Source organism: Balaenoptera physalus (genome assembly GCF_965194825.1).
Source record: "Balaenoptera physalus genome assembly, chromosome: 7".
Classification (NCBI taxonomy): domain Eukaryota; kingdom Metazoa; phylum Chordata; class Mammalia; order Artiodactyla; family Balaenopteridae; genus Balaenoptera; species Balaenoptera physalus.
In genome coordinates, this window is record NC_138886.1 from 6,483,277 (window position 1) to 6,501,597 (window position 18,321).

The following is an 18,321-nucleotide window of genomic DNA, read 5'->3' on the forward strand; positions in this document are numbered from 1 at the left end:
CCCAATCGGAAGAGGCCGACGCCAGGGGTAGGGGCGTGGTCAGATGAACGGTGTGGGCCGGGGGCGGGGCCGGAGGGCTTGTGGCGGGGCCGGGCCGGGCAGGGGCCGGCGCTCTGATCTCACTGCTGAGCGCCGGAAGTATCCTAGATCTCAGCGCAGGGGCTCGGCGGTTAGACCGTGGGGCTGGCGCGACTATGCCGGTCACCGGGAAGACTTTCCGCCGGCGCCGGGCCGACTCGGAGTCGGAGGACGATGAGCAGGACTCAGAGGAGGTTCGGTGCGTTTGGGGCGGGCTTCCACAGGGCAGGAAGAGAGAGGCAGCCTAGGGGGACTCGCCACCGGCCAGGCACCTCTTTGACAACATTGCTAATTATGAGCCGGGTTGTTATCCCCTTCTGCGAAGAAATTGAGGCCCCTAGGGATGAGACCGCCGCCCCAAGGTCTCATGGTTGGGAGAGGTGCCCCTGGCATGCGCAGCGGTTCTGACTCCCGTTGGTGGGTCCAGACGCAGAGTCACCCTCTGGACCACTGCGGGCAGGCAGCGGGGCAGGGGTGTCCGTCGAAGCTGCCTTTTGACTCTGAGTTCCGTGGAGGGTCTCTCAGCCTGTGCATTGCCTTTTGTTTTTTGTTTTTTTTTAGATTAAAACTGGAAGAGACCCGAGAGGTGCAGAACCTGAGGAAGAGGCCCAACGGGGTGAGGTGGGTACTGCGTGGGGGAGAGGACCCGGAGGAGGAGGAGGAGGGGATGACCGAGACACCACCTACCCCGACTCCCCCATCCCCACCCGGTCGCTGTCACAAATATCTCTTCAGACATAGCCCCTTCTCTTGACACACTTTACACCTAGTACTGCCTGGGGAGGGGTCCAAGCGTTTTTTGCAGATGTTTAACCAGGACATGCCCCGAGCCTTGTGATCTTGAAGTTTGCTCCAGAGGTCAGAAACAGGTTCCATTGATCAGTGTTTTTATTGTCAAATGCACACTGTGATTAATTGTGAAATGCACACTGATTGTTAAGAGTTTGGGAAAATTTAGAAAAGTATAATCATAAAAATAAACAGCACCCATAATTCTCCCATACAGAGGTGATCAGTGTTAACATTTAATGTTCGTTTCTTGTCTGTTTTGTCTCTTTTTGTAAAGACGATGAGCAGCTTTACTTTTATTCTATTCTTCTTCGGTAGTCCCCTCTTATCCACGGGGGCTATGTTCTGAGACCCCCAGTGGATACCTGAAGCCTGGGTAGTACTGAACCTTATGTAGATTATTTTTTCCTATACTGATGGTTGAGTAATGTATAGTATGGACACTCAGGACAAAGGGATGATTCACCTCCTCTGTGGGACGGGGCAGGATGGCAGAGATTCATCACACCATTCATAACAGCTGGTAATTTAAAACTTATGAATTTTTTATTTCTGGAATTTTCCATTTAATATTTTTGGACTGCAGATGACTGACACTGTGGAAAGTGAAACCACAGATAAAGGGGGACTACTGTATTTTCAACTCATGATATTGTGAGCATTCAACCACATTGTGGGTAATTTTTCCGAAAACCTTTTTAATATCTGCGTAATATTCTATCAGATGTACATATCATAATTTAACTTACCCCTTATTTTGGGACCTGTACATCATTTTTTTAAATTTCACCATCAAATAAGGCTGCAATAGTATTTTTCTGCATTTGTCTTTAGCTTCATTTTCCCTGAAGGCATAATCTTAGAAATGAGATTTCTAAGCCAAGATAATGCTAAATGACTTTACAGGAAAATGTACCACTGACGTCACCACTACCCCCACCTCCAGCGTCTAGAGTGTTTCTTGGACCCTGTTATTCTTGTAGGCTTTTCCAGCCGGCTTCAGTGTTCACCCCGCAAATCTCACCATTGCCCTAATGTTGCAACCTACAGACTTCCTAAATGTTTCTCCTCATCTCTGAATTGTGCCCTTTCTCTCTCTCTCTCCCCGACTTTTTGGCTTTTCTCAGTGCTGTAGCCCTGCTGGTGGGAGAGAAGGTACAAGAAGAGACCACTCTAGTGGTGAGTTGTGGGGTCCTCCTTGGGCAGTGGGAAGATGTGGCTGCTCTTCAGTGGATGATTGTGTTTTCTTAAAAGAAAAAAAATATTCCACTGCAAGTTGTATAGATGCTTCTTCTTGGCTGTGTTTGCTGTCTGCAGGATGATCCCTTTCAGATGAAGACAGGTGGGATGGTGGACATGAAGAAACTAAAGGAAAGGGGCAAAGATAAGTAAGTGCAAAACTGGCAGAGAGGCAAATTCACCTGCAGCCCCTGCCTGGGTCTGTGTTCCCCCAGGGAGCTGGGTCCTGCCGCAGCTTTAATGGGACATCTGGGAGTACCCTTTGTGCTTTGTAAAGGGTATGTTGTTTAATAACAAAGAAAACAAAAACTTCAAAAGTTAACTTAGAGTGATGCAGGTAGGCACCTCTTGCAAAGGTGCATTGTATATTGTCTTTTTTTTTTTTTTAATTTATTTATTTATCCTTGGTTGCGTTGGGTCTTCGCTGCTGCGCGTGGGCTTTCTCTAGTTGTGGCAAGCAGGGGCCACTCCTCGTTGCGGTGCGCGGGCTTCTCATTGCAGTGGCCTCTCCCGTTGCGGAGCACAGGCTCCAGGTGCACGGGCTTCAGTAGTTGTGGCGCACGGGCTTCAGTAGTTGTGGCTCGCAGGCTCCAGAGCTGTGGTGCAGGGGCTTAGTTGCTCTGCGGCATGTGGGATCCTCCCGGACCAGGTCTCGAACCCGTATCCCCCTGCACTGGCAGGTGGACTCCCAACCACTGCGCCACCTGGGAAGCCCCTATATATTGTCTTTCAAACCCATGTGGAAGTTGTTTTTCTTTTTTGAGGAAAACGTATAAACACAATTACAAAAATAATACAAACAGTACAAAAGTGAAATATAAACGAATCTACTCATTCCCCCGAGGTATGTCCAGAGGCCGTCAGTGTGCTTGCATATGTTCCCAGAGTTCCTTCTATTTACATATCATATATATGTATATATTTTTTGACCATAAACAGGATGTTGTACGTTTCGTTGCATACTTGTTTTATTCAGGTAACATCACACTCAGCCTCATTTAGCGGTGACTCTAAGGCTCTGCTTCACTGTTCTCTTTTTTTAGGATCAGTGAAGAGGAAGACCTCCATCTGGGGACGTCATTTTCTGCAGAAACCAACCGAAGGGACGAGGACGCGGACATGTAGGTGTCAGTCTGTTCATCAATAAGAGATTGGGGGAGGGCTCCAGCCAGACAGAGTCCAAGATATTTTGTCACAGATGACATTTCTAGACTTATCCAAAGACAGCAGATTGGCCCCTCTCGCCCCCCTGCCTCCCCTTTCGCCACCCCCTGAGGCTTGAGGACTTTGAAAAACTCAAAAATTCTTTAAAAGTGTGGTTCTTGGAATTTTAGATTCCTTGACTAGTAATGTTCCACCCCCCCCCAAAATTGCAGGGATAAACAATGGACTTGCCTATTTTTCATTTTGCCAACAAGGCTGTTAAACAAACTACCATCTACCATTATCTTTTTGTTTTCAAAGAACCTTACACATGGTGTGGTAGGACAGAATCTCATAATATAGGTTGGTGCTTTAAGTTGAAAAATTTTAGCTTGATTTAAAAACTCAAGTTATTTTTATTTTTCTCCTTCTCCATGGAACGATGGCAACTTCATCGTCAACCATCACGGCTCCGTGAGCCAGTGTTGGGGACCACTCATTTAAACGACACCAGTTGTGAGCTCTCCTGCCCCTCTTTGAGGCCTTTGGGTATCTCATTTCAGGATGAAGTACATTGAGACGGAGCTGAAGAAGCGGAAAGGGATCGTGGAACACGAGGAACAGAAAGTCAAGCCGAAGAACGCAGAGGACTGCCTTTACGAACTGCCGGAAAACATCCGGGTCTCCTCAGCAAAGAAGACCGAGGAGATGCTGTCCAACCAGATGCTGAGCGGCATCCCGGAGGTGGACCTCGGCATCGAGTGCGCTTCCGACCCGCGGCCGCGCCTCCCCCGCCCCTAGGCAGAAAGGACGAGCTCTCTGCTTTCCAGTTCAGAGTTAAGGGACTGTTTCTTAACCTGTCTCCTTGGAAACCCACAGACATAAACTGTCTTCTGTGGCAGGCTGACATGGTTGTTGCCAGGAGTTTCTCTGAAGGGTTGGTCAGAAGTAGTTAAAGAGACAAGGGACTCCCCAAGAATGTTCTTATTTAGCCTTTGTTCACAGCTCTTCAGCTCTTCTATTCAGGTCCTTGTATTCTTCTGCCTTATTCTAGCAGGAGCAATGATAAAGGCTCACCCACCCCGTGATCCTTCTTTCATTTTTACTACAAAGCATCTGCTCCAAAAGGGGATTTTTGTGGAGGAAATACAGTGGTCATTATCATCTTCAGGTGTGGTAGAAAGTTGGGCGACTTCTGGGTTCTCGCTTCCTTTTTGGGCTTACTAGCTTTGAGCCTTAGTCAGTTCACCTGACCTCCAGCTCAATTTCCTCTTGATCAGAAGAGAGTAGTAACTCCTGCACCTCCGATGCTGGGAGAGCTCCATGACAATCTGACCACAGGGCAGTTGGTAAATTGTAGAGAGCTGTGCCCCGAGAAAGATGACGTCCTTATGCAGTGGGGGGGCTGCCAGGCCCTTTAGTCAGTTCCATCTGAGGGCCAAAGGTGTGATGATCTCACTGTGGTGTGGCTCCTTTCTCCCCATAGTGCTAAAATAAAAAATATCATTTCCACGGAGGATGCCAAGGCCCGTCTGCTGGCAGAGCAGCAGAACAAGAAGAAAGACAGTGAGACATCCTTTGTGCCCACCAACATGGCTGTGAATTACGTGCAGCACAACCGATGTAAGTGTCGCGTCTCTGGGGAAGCAGCTCCAGCCCACACCATTGGGTTGAGGTCCCTGGGTTCCCAAAGTCTGTCTGACCCGTCCCCTGGTCTCTTTTGGTCCAGTTTATCACGAGGAGCTCAATGCTCCCATACGGAGAAACAAAGAAGAGCCCAAAGCCCGACCGTTGAGAGTGGGTGACACAGAGAAGCCGGAGCCTGAGCGTGAGTACAGCAGAGGCCTCGGGCCGCCTGGCGTGACCGCTTCCCAGGGCCCGTGGGGGTGGGGAGGGACTCGGCAGGGGCAGCGCTTGGGCTTTGGGGTCAGGGCATCTGGGTTCTAGTCCGTTCTCTGGACCATGGTCACGTGCCTTCCCCTGTCCAAGCCTCAGTTTCTTTACCTCTAAGATGGGGATAGTAATAAAACTTACCACTTGGGGTTGCTCTAAGGATTCACTGGGCTGTCAAATATAATAGAGACTCAAAAAATTAGAAAATTTCAATAAGCAAAAGTAAATTAAAAGTTAATCATAATTTCACCACCCAAAGACGGCCCCTGTTAACATTTTTATATATTGTTATCCCTCAGTATCCGTTGGGGACTGGTTCCAGGACCCGCTGCAGACACCAAAATCTGTGGATGCTCAGGTCCCACAGTCAGCCCTCCGTATCCATGGATGCGGAACCCAGAGATACCAAGGGCTGACTGTGTATAACCTTGCCCACTTTTAAAAAATATACATATGCTGTATACATACTTAATAGGATCTCACAGCTTTTTAGTGTGCTCTGCCTGTCTCTCCATGACAGTAAATACATTTTCCCTTTCAATGGCCACATCACGTTCTGCTGTACAGATAGAGGTCCTATAGCCTAACCATTTCCCTCTGGCAGGACACTTAGGTTGTTTCCCATTTTTCCCTATTTAACGATGATCATTCTTGCCTATGTCGTGTCCTAAAGCTGCCTTCTGAGAACTCTCCAAGTGATCCTGATTTGTTCTCCCGCCAGCAACATCCAGCAGTGCCCCTTTCCCACGTGCTCACCAGCACCAGGCGGTGTCATCTTTCTCATCAACAATGGGATGATCCTAAGGAAATGCTAAATTTGCTGAGGTTTCTGAAAATCCAGCCTGTTGCTCTGTTTCTTCCTTCCTACTTGAGAAATTATTTTCTGTTACACCTTAGCCGTGTAGTCTTTGATTCCCAAAGAGCTTCCTATTATTAATGCCTAGGAAGCAGGGACTTTGGAGGCACCAGACTTGGGTTCAACTCAGCCTACCTTCACTTCCTGAGTGACCTTGAGCAAATCAGCTAACCTCTCTGAGCAGAGATGGTAACATGCCCCTGCTAGGATTGCTGGGTGGGTGAAAGGAAGTCTTGTCTAAAAAGATTTAGTGCCATGCCTGGTATGTTGTCAAGCTCTCAATGAAGCGTAGCTACTGCTGTTCACCTGGTCTAACGTTGAAGTCAGCATATTTTGGCTGACACCTGACTCCACCATGTTTATTGCTATTCACCCAAAAACAGGTACTTACTGAGGCCCCACTATGTTCCTGTTCACTAGAGTAGGCACTGGGGCTCCTGTAGGGAGTGAGACAGGCATGGTCGTCCTTGCCTACGTGGAGCTAAGCCTGTTGTTGGCTTCCAGCATGGCAAACAGCTTTTCCTCTTTTCCTTCTCAGGGTCCCCTCCCAACCGCAAGCGTCCTGCTAACGAGAAGGCCACGGATGACTATCACTACGAGAAGTTCAAGAAGATGAACAGGCGGTACTGAGGGAGGCTAAAGGGGAGAGGTGCAAAGTGGGATGTAAATCGTGTCGTTCACTCCCTTTATCCCCCTGATCAAAGGCTTCCTGGACAGAAGCCTGCTCATTGGCTAGCAGACAGTTCCCAAAACAGACTCTATCAGTCCTGCTGCTTACCTGCTGGATTTTTCAGGCACTGAATTTGTAACCTTTTGAAACAATATGTAGTTTTCCTATTTGGGGACAAACTCTATTCTTGAGAGCATTATTAAATCTCGTTTGTAAATATGTTGACTTTCTCCTAATATTTGCCCTGGGTCAGGAGGAAACAGTTGTGTGTTTCAGGGTGAGATAACACCCTTTAGATTGTGGTTTTATTATTATTATATATGCAATCATGTCTCCTATTTTCAAGTGTCTGGAGTGGGGTTCAGAAATGCATCCTTCACAGTTTACAGTGGATCCAGCTGACAGCAGAAAAACCTAGGTTGAGATCAAAGGGACACTAGTATTTTCTGACTTTTACAAAATTATCTGTTTCTTTTCATTATGAAAGAAAAAACAATTTCTATCACTTTTAGCACTTAAGTATTAAATATGAAATGGACCCAGCCTTATTGTTTGTATTGCGTCTTCTTATACCAACGCTAGGTAATGTGTTCAGAGTCTGGGGGTTGGGCAGCTCAAAAGCAAAATTCAGTCACGGAGAGGGGTTTTCTCATTTAGTTTAAGAGAGGTGGACAGGCTCCAGTCTCTGAGCTGTCAAGTATGGCCCACCTGTGCCATTTTTCCTGAGGTAGTTACACAGGTTGTGAGGAGGAAAGAACAGGTCGGTTGACTCCTGGGCTGATTTAAAGCAGGTATTGTGTGGTTAGAGAAGTGTGGCTTTGGAGTCAGATCTGAGCCCTGCTCACAGCTTCCTTAAATCGTTGGACAAATCCGTTCGCCTCGGAGCCTCAGTTTTCTCATCTGTAAACCAGATTTTCTTCTAGCTTTTTTTCCCCTTCACTCGAATGAATGCAAGGTCACTGAAGGCAGGAATCACGTGTGCCTCACTTTTTCTTGAATCGCCAGGATCGAGTCCATAGGCGATCCTCAAAATGATGAATGAATGAGTGGAAGTATCGTTACCTGGGAGAGACCTGACCAACACTACCTTATCCAGGTGATGAAGGTCAACATCAACAGTCATAAATCATGTTGACTGTGTACCTTTGATATGATGTTATAAAAATAGCACTTTATCTCTGTAAAGTATATTCCTCCCCAAAACCCGTAACTCCAGTCTAATCATAAGGAAAGCATCAGACAAATTCCAGTAGTTGGGGATCCTACAAAAGATTTGACCAGTACTCCCCCCAAACTCTCAAGGTCATCAAAACCAAGGAAAGTTTGAGAAACAGTCACAGCCAAGGGGAGCTAAGGAGACATGACAACTAAATATAATGTGGTATCTTGGATGGGATCCCGGATCGCAAATAGGACGTTAGGTAAAACCTAAGGAAATATGAAGAAACTTTAGTTACAATCTAGCAATATAAGTTCATTAATTTTAACAAATGTAACATACTAATGTAAGATGTTAATAATAGGGGAAACTGTGCGGGCGAGGGTGTGGTAATATGGAACCTCTCTGTACTGTCCTGTCCACTTTTCTATAAATGTAAAACTGTTCCCAAAAATATTTTATTAAAAAAAAAAATTGGCCCCTCCAGCGGCCCCAGCGCCCAAAGCAGGCACGGGCCTGCCCCTCACAAAGATGGCGGCCGCCGGCGTCGGAGGAGGTCCGCCCGCTACAAAGATGGCGGCCCCGGCGGGAGGGACCGGAAGTGCAGTCTGGCGGCAGCGCCGGTCTGCGGTAGGCGCGAGAACGCGCGGGGCGGCGCGGGTCCGGGCATGAAGCTGAGCCGGGCCGCACTGGGCCTGGTGCTGCTGGCGCCGTTGGCGGTGCGGGCGGTGGAGCCCATCAGCCTGGGACTGGCCCTGGCTGGCGTCCTCACCGGCTACATCTCCTACCCGCGCCTCTACTGCCTGTTCGCCGAGTGCTGCAGCCAGAAGCAGAGCCTCAGCCGAGACGGTAGGATGGGGCGGGGGCTGGGGGCTGGTGCTAGGGCTGGGGCGGGGGTCAGAGGCTGGGGTCCAGGAGGCCCGGAAGCCCGGGCAGCGCTGAGGCCGGCGGGGGCCGGACCCGGAACCGGAGTGCGGGATGGGGCCTGGCTCCTGGGCCACGACCACAGGCGGACCGGACTTTGGTCGGAGACCTGCGGAAGCCAGCTGCTGTTTGGGCACCTTCGCTCAGAAGCTGGGAGTGTGGACGATTGGAAACTTCCTGCAGAGAGTTTTTACTCCTTCCTCGCCGGAGACGGGAAGGCTGGTGGGGACTCTTCCGAGGCGGAGCAATGGGGCCCGAACCGCCGCCCTTTTCCAGCCGGGCGTGGGGTGGGAGGGACCGAGCGGGGGTGAGGGGCTCACGCTGGTGGCGGAGGCACTGGAGCCAAGGGTCTCTTCAGGAAGGAGGGCTCGGGAACGGGCAGGACTAGCAGAGGGAGGGCCTGCTGGACCCGCCGGTCACCTGGGCCAAGTGCTTACCTACTTCCGCGTGTCACTAGACGCTTGAAGAGCTTAGCGGGCTTTGCTGGCTTTCACATGAGCCTGTCAACTGGGCTGCGTTTTGCCACGTGTGTCCCCCTACTCCCCGCCTGACTGGCTTTGTTTTTCCCAGCGCTGCAGAAGGATCTGGACAGCAAGCTCTTTGGACAGCATCTTGCAAAGAAAGTCATCTTAAATGCTGTGTCTGGCTTCATAAGCAACCCGAAGCCCAAGAAACCTCTCACCCTCTCCCTACACGGGTGGACGGGCACCGGCAAAAATTTTGTCAGCAAGATCATCGCAGAGAATATTTACGAGGGTGGTCTGAACAGTGACTACGTCCACCTGTTTGTGGCCACACTGCACTTCCCTCACGTCTCCAACATCACCCTGTATAAGGCAAGGGCCAAATTTCGGGATCCTTCCTGGATGATGCTGGGTTTGGGGTTTCTTTGTTGGGGAACGGGATTTGGAAATTCCGTGTTGAAATGAGAGAGCCCTGAAAATGCATCAGTTCCTCTTTGAAAAGTGTGGAACTTACAGAGGGTTGGAGATGCAGGGAGCAATTATACCATCAGAGCTCGTGGTGGTTTCTGAAAACAGGCTCAGTGTGATAGTAAGTGGGGTCATAGGATTTGAGAGATGGACATAATCAAATCCAGTTCAAAGATCTTCAAATCTATCACGTTTTATAAAAGAGGAAACGTTTCTAGGGAGGCCTAAGTTTGCTTTTACGGTTTAACTCCCTATTTAACAGTCTGGCTTTGTCGGCAGGCACACCTGGATTTGAGCCCTAAGGCTCCTTACAGCTGTGTAATTGTGGGAAAGTCACCTGACCTCCCTGAGACTCAGGTTCTTCACCTGTCAAATGGCAGTTGTGAGGATTTCTTGAGCTCTGTGCGTCAAGTATGTAACATGATGCCTGGCACATAAGCGTTCAAATCAATGTTAACTATTGCCTTTTTTAATCCTCACTTGTGCGAACACATTTTTCCCTTTGGCTTGGGAGAGCCTCAGGGTCACCAACTGTCCAGGAGTCTCTGGGATGTGGGACTTTCAGTGCTACAACTGAGAAAGTTCCAGGCAAATAGAGATGAGTTAGTCACCCTAGTTAGCATTCTGTCTTCACTGTATAATAGCTATGTGACTTTGAGCAAGTTACTTAACCTCTCTACACCTCAGTTTCCTCATCTGTGAAATAGGGAACACAGTAGTAACTACTTTGATGGGTTTTGGAAGATCACAATAAAACATTGTATGAACAGTGCTTAGAACAGCATCTTACCTGTAGTGAGTGCTCGATACATGTTCTCTGTTGTTGTCTGTAAGTGGGAGAAGCAGAATGGGAAGACCTTGGCTGCTGGAGCCTGCCAGACATGAAGGAATCCTTGTTTAAAAGGTAGTTGGCTTTGTGGACTCGGGCAAGTCACTTCAGCTCCCCTAAGGTTCTCGTTCTGTAAATAGAGGTTAGTCCATACCTACAGAGCAGAGTTACTGCTTAAGTTAAATATGTACCCATGGAACATTGTAACCATGGTCCGAGTAGCCAAGCAAAACCCCAAATCATAAGAAGTCAAGAAGTCAAGTCATTGTAACTTACAGAATTTTCCTCAGAAACAGGTAGCTAATTCTTTCTCCTTACCGTAGGGGGAAACATCCAGGAAAGAACTGTATAGAACCATAGTTCAAATTTCTGATGTAAAGGGTCCTTTCTCCTTCTTATCTTGATTGTTTAATATAAGAAGTGCCTAAATATGTTCTTAGGGAATGTTCCACTTAAGCAAATTTATTTCAGCAACCTCCAGGCATTGTTCAGGAAACTCAAGAGTGTTGCCTCACCACACTCATCCCCAAGTGTGTGTGCACTTGAGTTCTCCTCACTTCCCCCATCGGAAAGTTAGAGCCCCTTCTCCAGGCTGATCTAAGGACTGAATGAGAGAAGAGGTCACTTGGTCTCTGCCTTCTTCCAGGAAGGCTGGTGTACACAGGATATGTATTAACATTGCCATTTTGATGACAGAGGCCCCGCAACTCAGTGACACAGCGTCGACGTGACATGTCGCAGGGCAAGAATTACAATCAGAGTGTGGGGCCTTGGAATCAGGCAGGGTGGGATTCAGATCTTAGCTCTGTCACATACTAATTTTGTAATCTTGGGCAAAGTTTGTAATCTCAGTTGACTATGCTCTCTGTGCTTCAGTTTCCTCATCTGTACAATGGGTATGATAATGCCCACTACGTGGCGTTGTGGTGAGAAACAAAAGAGCTTGTATAAAGTTCTTAGCACAGCGGGGAGCACACAGTAAGCAGTCCGTAAATGCAGCCTTTGTAGAGGCGGTTGTAGCGTTAATAGTGCTCACTCTGGTGGTGTCACTCGCACTCTGAGCATCTGTATTGGCTCTTCCCTCTTGTCGTTCAGGATCAGTTACAGTCGTGGATTCGCGGCAACGTGAGTGCCTGTGCGAGGTCCATCTTCATATTTGATGAGATGGACAAGATGCATGCTGGCCTCATAGATGCCATCAAGCCTTACCTAGACTATTATGACAACTTGGATGGGGTCTCCTATCAGAAAGCCATCTTCGTATTTCTCAGGTAAAGTCGGGGCTGGGACATGGTTTGAAGAGCTCTGAGCCCCAGCCTGGGGGCTTTGGGGAAAAAACCCCAGTCCTTATTCACTAGAGTTCTTTTGCAGCAATGCTGGAGCAGAAAGGATCACAGACGTGGCTTTAGATTTCTGGAGAAGTGGAAAGCAGAGGGAAGAAATCAAGCTCAGAGACATGGAGCATGCCTTGTCTGTGTCGGCCTTCAATAACAAGAACAGTAAGTGGGGGGACTTCCCTGGCGGTCCAGTGGTTAAGACTCCGTACTTCCAATGCAGAGGCCGTGGGTTCGAACCCTGGTTGGGGAACTAAGACCCCAAATGCAGTGCAGTGCGGCCAAAAAAAAAAAACAACAGTAAGCGAGGCCATCCGTTCCCAGCACAACGTCCCCCTACTTCATGATCCCACGCCTTTAAGTTTTAAATTGATGACCTCACCATCACCTGGGGGCTGGTTAGAAATACCAATTCTCGGGCTTCCCTGGTGGCGCAGTGGTTGAGAGTCTGCCTGCTAATGCAGGGGACACGGGTTCGAGCCCTGGTCTGGGAAGATCCCACATGCCGCAGAGCAGCTAGGCCCGTGAGCCACAATTACTGAGCCTGCGCGTCTGGAGCCTGTGCTCCGCAACAAGAGAGGTCGCGATAGTGAGAGGCCCGCGCACCGCGATGAAGAGTGGCCCCCGCTTGCCACAACTAGAAGAAAGCCCTCGCACAGAAACGAAGACCCAACACAGCCATAAATAAATTAAATAAATAAATAAATAATTAATTAAAAAAATATATATATATATATAAAAAAAAAAAAAAAAAAAAAAGAAATACCAATTCTCAGTCCCTTCCCCAGGCCTACTGAGTCCAAATTCCTGAGGGAATCTGTGTTAACAAACTCCAGGTGACTTTTACACATACGCAAGTTTGGGAGATGCTGTTTTAAAGAAATAGGGACATTGTTGATCATCAAGATCTTGAAAATTCGTTTCCTGGTTTTTTCAGCCAAATCATTTTCCTTTGTAAAAGCCAGTGGTGGAACAAGGAAGGCTGCTGGGGAGCCTCTGATGGAGGAGATGGGCCCGTTAGGTCCCTTTCTTTCTGCACATTGACCTAGAACCCTGAGGGTCTGTGCCCGGGAGTAACAGCCAAGCAGTGGCTGGGCCCCTGTTCTGTACTGGGCACTGTGTGAAACTCTCTACCTGCATGTTTCCTTTAATCTCCACAATAACCTCCTGGGGTAGAAACTATTACTGTCCTCATTTTATAGATGAGGAAACTGAGGCTCAGAGAGAGAGCCCCTTGCCCAAGGACACACAGCCTATTAGGTATCTCTATTCCAGAGTGTGAGCTTTTACTACCAAGCTCATTGCTTTGCCAGTGACCTGACACATTCACTTTTGACCTTGAACCCTTGGATATGGAAAGACACCATGTTGGAGACTGACTCACTGGGTAAAATCCGTGAGCCATGTGGGTTGAACGCTACCATTTGCTCAGTTTTGTTCTTGAAATTGTAAAACAGAAGGTCTCCTCTGAAACAGACTTGTCAAGAAATTCATAGCACTTCAGAGTTACATGAACAGTAATGGGCTATTTTATGTCAGTTCGTGCAAGTGGAATGTTAACGGTGAAACGCAAAATATTTTGTAATATGTTGAGTAGATTCTTGGCATGCCAGAAGTATGAACACATGCAGTAGAAGTCTCAGCCCCTGAATACCACAGCAAGTGGTTCTGGCCTAGAACCCACTCTGCAGGTTCCAGAGGGTTCCAGAGGATGAGCTTCGGATCTGGGCAGGCCTGGCTCAGCCACGTCCTGACTCCGGCCTTAGGCAGATGGCTGAACTCTTTCATTCGTTCACTCAACGTATTTGTTGAGCACCTACTAGGTGTCAGGCACTGGTCCAAGAACTGGGGACACAGCAGTGAGCCAAAACAGAAATCCTTACTCTCGTGGAGTCTCTATCCTAATGATAACAAGTAAGGAAACGTGTCAGATGCCGGGACCCATATCTACGTAGAGGTAGAGATTTATCTTCCCGTTTCCCCACAATAGGGAAAAAAGTAAACCAATAAATAGGGGTTGGGGGGTGTGGGATGAGGGTGAGCTGCAGTTTTATTTGTTTTTTAATTTTTAAAATTAATTAATTTATCTTTGGCTGTGTTGGGTCTTCGTTGCTGCGTGCGGGCTTTCTCTGGTTGCGGCGAGCGGGGTCTACTCTTCGTTGCAGTGCACGGGCTTCTCATCGCGGTGGCTTCTCTTGTTGCAGAGCACGGGCTCTAGGCGCGTGGGCTTCAGTAAGTTATGGCACGTGGGCTTCAGTAGTTGTGGCTTGCGGGCTCAAGAGCGCAGGCTCAGTAGTTGTAGCGCATGGGCTTAGTTGCTCCGCGTCATGTGGGATCTTCCCAGACCAGGGCTCGAACCTGTGTCCCCTGCACTGGCAGGCGGATTCTTAACCACTGCGCCACCACGCAAGTCCCTGCAGTTTTATACAGTGGTCAGGGAAGGCTTACTGTGAGGGTGACATCTGGGCTGACCTGAGGAGTGAGAGAGCCATGTGGACACGGGAGGGAAAAGCATTCCGTGGGAGGGAACAGCACACGCGAGAGCCCTGAGGCAGGAGTGTGCCTGGGCCAGGATGAAGGCAGGGGACAGGAGGTCAGATGAGAGATGGAGCTTGGGGTGGGGTGCAGATCGTGGAAGGCCTGGGGAACCACAGGAGGGCCTTGGGCTTGGCTCCAAGTGCAAGAGGGAGCCCCTGGAGGGTTTTGAGCAGACAGTTCCCTGATCGGACCTAGTTTTAACAGGACCACCTGGCTGCCGGGTGGAGAACAGACTGAAGGCAGCAGGGACGGGGAGGCCAGAGAGGAGCGGCTGCAACAACCTGGGGGGAGATGCTGGCGGCTTGGCCCAGCGTGGCAGCCGTGGGGGAGGTGGGACACGGTCTGACTGGGATGTATTTTGAAGGTGGAAACAATAAGATTTCCTAAAGGACTGTGTGTGGGAATGAGAGAGACAAATCGAGAATCTGGCCTGAGCACTTGGCAGGGTGGCACTGCCGTTTAGGGGCCGGCCTGCAGGAGGAGGAGGTTTGCAGACAGGGTGGGAGATGAAGAGGGGCGTGTCCGGCAAGGGATGACTCGTCTGAAGGCAGAGATGTGGGGCAGGCGGCTGAAGTTCCAGTGCAGTTCCGGGGTGGGGCGGGGGGGGGGGGTGTCAGGCTGAGGATGTGGACTGCGGGGTGGTCGGTCAGTGGTTTGTAAAGTCACTTGCTCCACCTGAGCACTCTTCGGGGCCCCTGTGTGGCGGGTCCTTGTCGTCCTGACTACCTGGCTGATTAGCTTTCTGCTCTCCTTGCCTGAGGGCCCCAGCTCAGTGCTCACAGGCCCCGGCGCTACCTGGAATCGTCTGTTTACTGGGTGGCCGGTCCACGTCCGCCTGGCCCTGCTCCATCCCCTGCCTCGGGCCTCAGGCGCGCCTGGCACAGGGCAGGCCTGCTGGAGACGAGCTGCCCAGGGCTGTCCGGCTTGCTGCTGCTCAGCGCTCGGTGTGCTTCTTTCCCACGGCCACAGACTCCACCGCATCCGGGCTGTCAGATGTTTATTGAGCACCAGCTGTGTGCAAAGCACTGTTGGGCAAGAAAAGAATAAACCCCAGATGTGATTGATAGTAAGAAAAGTATATTTGGTCTTCATCCGCATTTTCTGGCACAGAGCTCCTAAAACCCTTGGAGTTTCAGAGTGATAGAGCCATAATGGTGTCTTTGATATTCCTAACAAACCCCTTTCAACCACATCAGAGTTTGTGTTAATGAGGTGACTTTTGGAAAATACCAGGGTGGGGGGTGGCTTCCAGGGGAACCAACCCTTGATTGGAGGGTTGGAACTTTCAGTCTCCAGCCCTTGTAGACCTCCCAGGAGGGAAGAGGGGCTGAAGGCTGAATCAGTCGCCAATGGCCAGTGATTTAATCAACCGTGGCTATGTAAAGAATTTTCCATAAAACCCCTAAAGGACAGGGTGTGGAGAGCTTCCAGGTTGGTGAGCACGTGGAGATCTGGGGCGAGTGATGCGCTCAGAGGTCATGGAAGGGTCACGCCCCTTCCCACATACTTTGCCCTCTGCATCTCTTCCAGCTGGCTGTTTCTGAGTTATATCCTTGTATAATCAACCAGTAATCTAGTAAGAAAATGTTTCTCTGAGTTTCTGTGAGCTGCTCTAGCAAATTAATTGAACCCAAGGAGGGGGTCATTGGAACCTCAGAAGCACGGGTGACAACCCGAACTTTCGGTTGGTGGCTGAAGGAGGGGACGGTCTTGTGGGGCTGAGTCCTTAACCTGTGGGATCTGACGGAGTCTCCAGGTAGAGAGTGTCAGAATTGAGCTGAACGCAGGTGGGCTCAGAGAACCGCTTGGTGGTGTGGGGGAAAAATACAGGATGGAGTTGGTGTCAGAGGCAGACCGGGATTAAGGCACAGGGGTGAAGCGGCAAGGCGGAAGGGGAACCGTCCTCATGAAGAAACGCTGAGTGTGAGCCAATGGGTGCTGCGTCGTCTCAGAAGGGGAAGTGGGAGGGTCAAGAGGCCGAGAATCTCGGAGGACCCGAGACTGGGCAGAGGCAGGCCTCATCCAGGGAAAGTGCGAGCCCTGTGGCCGTAACAGAGCGCTGTCTTCACACATTACTGAGGATTCTAGCTTTTGGTCCCCCAAACGCTCTGGAGGGTTGGGACCTGTCGGTAGCGGCAGTGGGTCTCTACCCTGTTGCTAATCCCAGCCGCTGGAACCCCAGCCAATCTCAAATTTCCAAGATGCGGGAGTGCTGGTCCTTCCCTGGGAACTCTTCTTCTCACCTTTCACTTTCTGTGAACCTGCTCCGTTTCCTACTCGGCCTGCCTGCTTGTCCCAGGGTGGGTGGTGAGCCCCTTTCCCACTTCAGATCCTTTTTTTTTTTTTCATATCTAAAAATTTTAATAAATGCATAGGAAGGGTACTCGCCTGAGATCTTAGAGGTCACGTCTTGAGAGGCCTTCCTGCCCACTGCGGCATCACCCTGCCCTTGGCTCTCACAGGAGCGTCGCCCCTCGCGGTTGCCCTGGGTGAGCTCACTGGCTAGTCTGACTGCTCGTTAGGCTGTGAGCCCCATGAGGGCAGGTGCGGGGCTCCACCTCATGGCTGACACCCAGCAGAGGTGTGTGGATAGGTGGACGGGTGGGTGGACAGTGGATGAACAGCACCTTTTTCTTTTCCCCAGGTGGCTTCTGGCACAGCAGCTTAATTGACCGAAATCTCATTGATTATTTTGTTCCCTTCCTCCCCCTGGAATATAAACACCTAAAAATGTGCATCCGAGTCGAAATGCAGTCCCGAGGCTACGAAGTTAACGAGGACATTGTAAGCAGAGTGGCCGAGGAGATGACATTTTTCCCCAAAGAGGAGAGAGTTTTCTCTGACAAAGGCTGCAAAACTGTGTTCACCAAGTTAGATTATTACTACGATGACTGATGGCACCAGAGATGTCGCTTCCCGCATCCCCGCTCTGGTCCCGGAAGAGGAGTAAAATGAATTATTCCGGTGTGACAGGACAGGCATTTTCCTGGGCGTTATTTTCATCCAGCAGGGCCTGCGGGCCGTCGGTGACGCATCACAGATGGAAACAGCCCCAGAGCCTACAGAAGCAGGAGGAGCCAGCCCCCAGCTCACCTGTGCCAGGCCTCATGATTTTTTAAAAATCATGTTTTAATTTCAAGTGTTTCTGTTTCAAGGAAGGATGAATCAGTTTTACTGAAAATGTGATAATTTTATTTAAAATGGTTTTTAACATTATGAAGAAACTTTTCAGACTCTTAAGTTGTCGGCTTTGTGTGTTTTTTTAAGTTCCTGTCATTACAACATACACTGTGATGTCTTTACTGCTAAAAAGCCTGAGTCCTCGGCCTGTCTTCTGTAGGATGGTGTCACTGTACTGGGGATGGAGGCTCTAGCAGCGAGCCGATCTGTCCCAGGATGACCATGGCAAGGGCAGTAAGTGTTTATAGAAGGACAAGTGTGTAAGGGGACACACTCAGGCCCGTCACAGACAAGACCTAAATGTCCTCCCCAAGAGTTTTCATCACAGTAGCATTGTGAACCGTGGGAATGATCTTAGTAACGTCGTGAACAATTTGTTAGAAACAGAATTTCCTCGAAAGAAAAGCATCTGCAGCTTGTCACTGGCCGGTCAGTCAGCTTTGCAAAGGCCCTTCTCTGCTTTCCATTCCTAAATGAGCCACATGCTCTGTACCAGGTTTTGCCATATTTTCTTAAAACCTTCCTCACTGATTACTAATTTTCATTATGTTTAATCAGAACTCCCCAAACCTCTGGGAAAGCTCAGCTGCCCCCCAGGATGCTGAGAACAGTGTCTTTATTTATTAATGCAAACAGCTACCATTTTACAGTAAAATTGTATACGATTTGTGAATACATTTTTTTTTTTAATTTATTTTTTTATTTTTGGCCACATTGGGTCTTCATTGCTGTGTGCAGGCTTTCTCTAGTTGCAGCG

General features: G+C 49.3%; 2 protein-coding genes across 5 annotated transcripts; both read left to right on the forward strand.

Annotated features, from left to right (window-relative positions):
• The first annotated feature begins 96 nt into the window (after window positions 1-96).
• On the forward strand, window positions 97-6,885 carry LOC309663763 (splicing factor C9orf78). 3 transcript variants are annotated; one of them, XM_082468234.1, is made up of 9 exons: window positions 97-277; window positions 640-699; window positions 1,995-2,046; window positions 2,185-2,255; window positions 3,150-3,227; window positions 3,813-4,010; window positions 4,736-4,872; window positions 4,979-5,077; window positions 5,864-6,494. In XM_082468234.1, exons 1-9 carry the CDS (start codon window positions 195-197, stop codon window positions 5,938-5,940), a joined length of 855 nt encoding a protein of 284 aa, XP_082324360.1. In that variant the 5' UTR covers window positions 97-194; the 3' UTR covers window positions 5,941-6,494. The 3 variants fall into 3 exon arrangements, with proteins under 3 accessions (XP_082324360.1, XP_082324362.1, XP_082324361.1); XM_082468236.1 differs by lacking the exon at window positions 5,864-6,494 and adding an exon at window positions 6,537-6,885 and having other exon boundaries at window positions 101-277; XM_082468235.1 differs by lacking the exon at window positions 5,864-6,494 and adding an exon at window positions 6,537-6,885 and having other exon boundaries at window positions 114-272.
• Window positions 6,886-8,414: 1,529 nt separating this feature from the next.
• On the forward strand, window positions 8,415-17,624 carry TOR1A (torsin family 1 member A). Of its 2 annotated transcripts, none has more exons than XM_082468219.1 (5): window positions 8,415-8,676; window positions 9,322-9,587; window positions 11,608-11,783; window positions 11,884-12,011; window positions 15,145-15,783. In XM_082468219.1, exons 1-5 carry the CDS (start codon window positions 8,496-8,498, stop codon window positions 15,429-15,431), a joined length of 1,038 nt encoding a protein of 345 aa, XP_082324345.1. In that variant the 5' UTR covers window positions 8,415-8,495; the 3' UTR covers window positions 15,432-15,783. The 2 variants fall into 2 exon arrangements, with proteins under 2 accessions (XP_082324345.1, XP_082324344.1); XM_082468218.1 differs by lacking the exon at window positions 15,145-15,783 and adding an exon at window positions 17,029-17,624 and having other exon boundaries at window positions 8,421-8,676.
• Window positions 17,625-18,321: the final 697 nt, after the last annotated feature.

Coding starts and splice junctions, on each gene's coding strand:
- LOC309663763 (XM_082468236.1), top strand. CDS start 195: ATGCCGGTCACCGGGAAGACTTTCCGCCGGCGCCGGGCCGACTCGGAG. Junction 278..639: donor CAGGACTCAGAGGAGGTTCG/GTGCGTTTGGGG, acceptor GTTTTTTTTTAG/ATTAAAACTGGAAGAGACCC. Junction 4,011..4,735: donor GAGGTGGACCTCGGCATCGA/GTGCGCTTCCGA, acceptor TTCTCCCCATAG/TGCTAAAATAAAAAATATCA.
- TOR1A (XM_082468219.1), top strand. CDS start 8,496: ATGAAGCTGAGCCGGGCCGCACTGGGCCTGGTGCTGCTGGCGCCGTTG. Junction 8,677..9,321: donor GCAGAGCCTCAGCCGAGACG/GTAGGATGGGGC, acceptor TGTTTTTCCCAG/CGCTGCAGAAGGATCTGGAC. Junction 11,784..11,883: donor GCCATCTTCGTATTTCTCAG/GTAAAGTCGGGG, acceptor GTTCTTTTGCAG/CAATGCTGGAGCAGAAAGGA.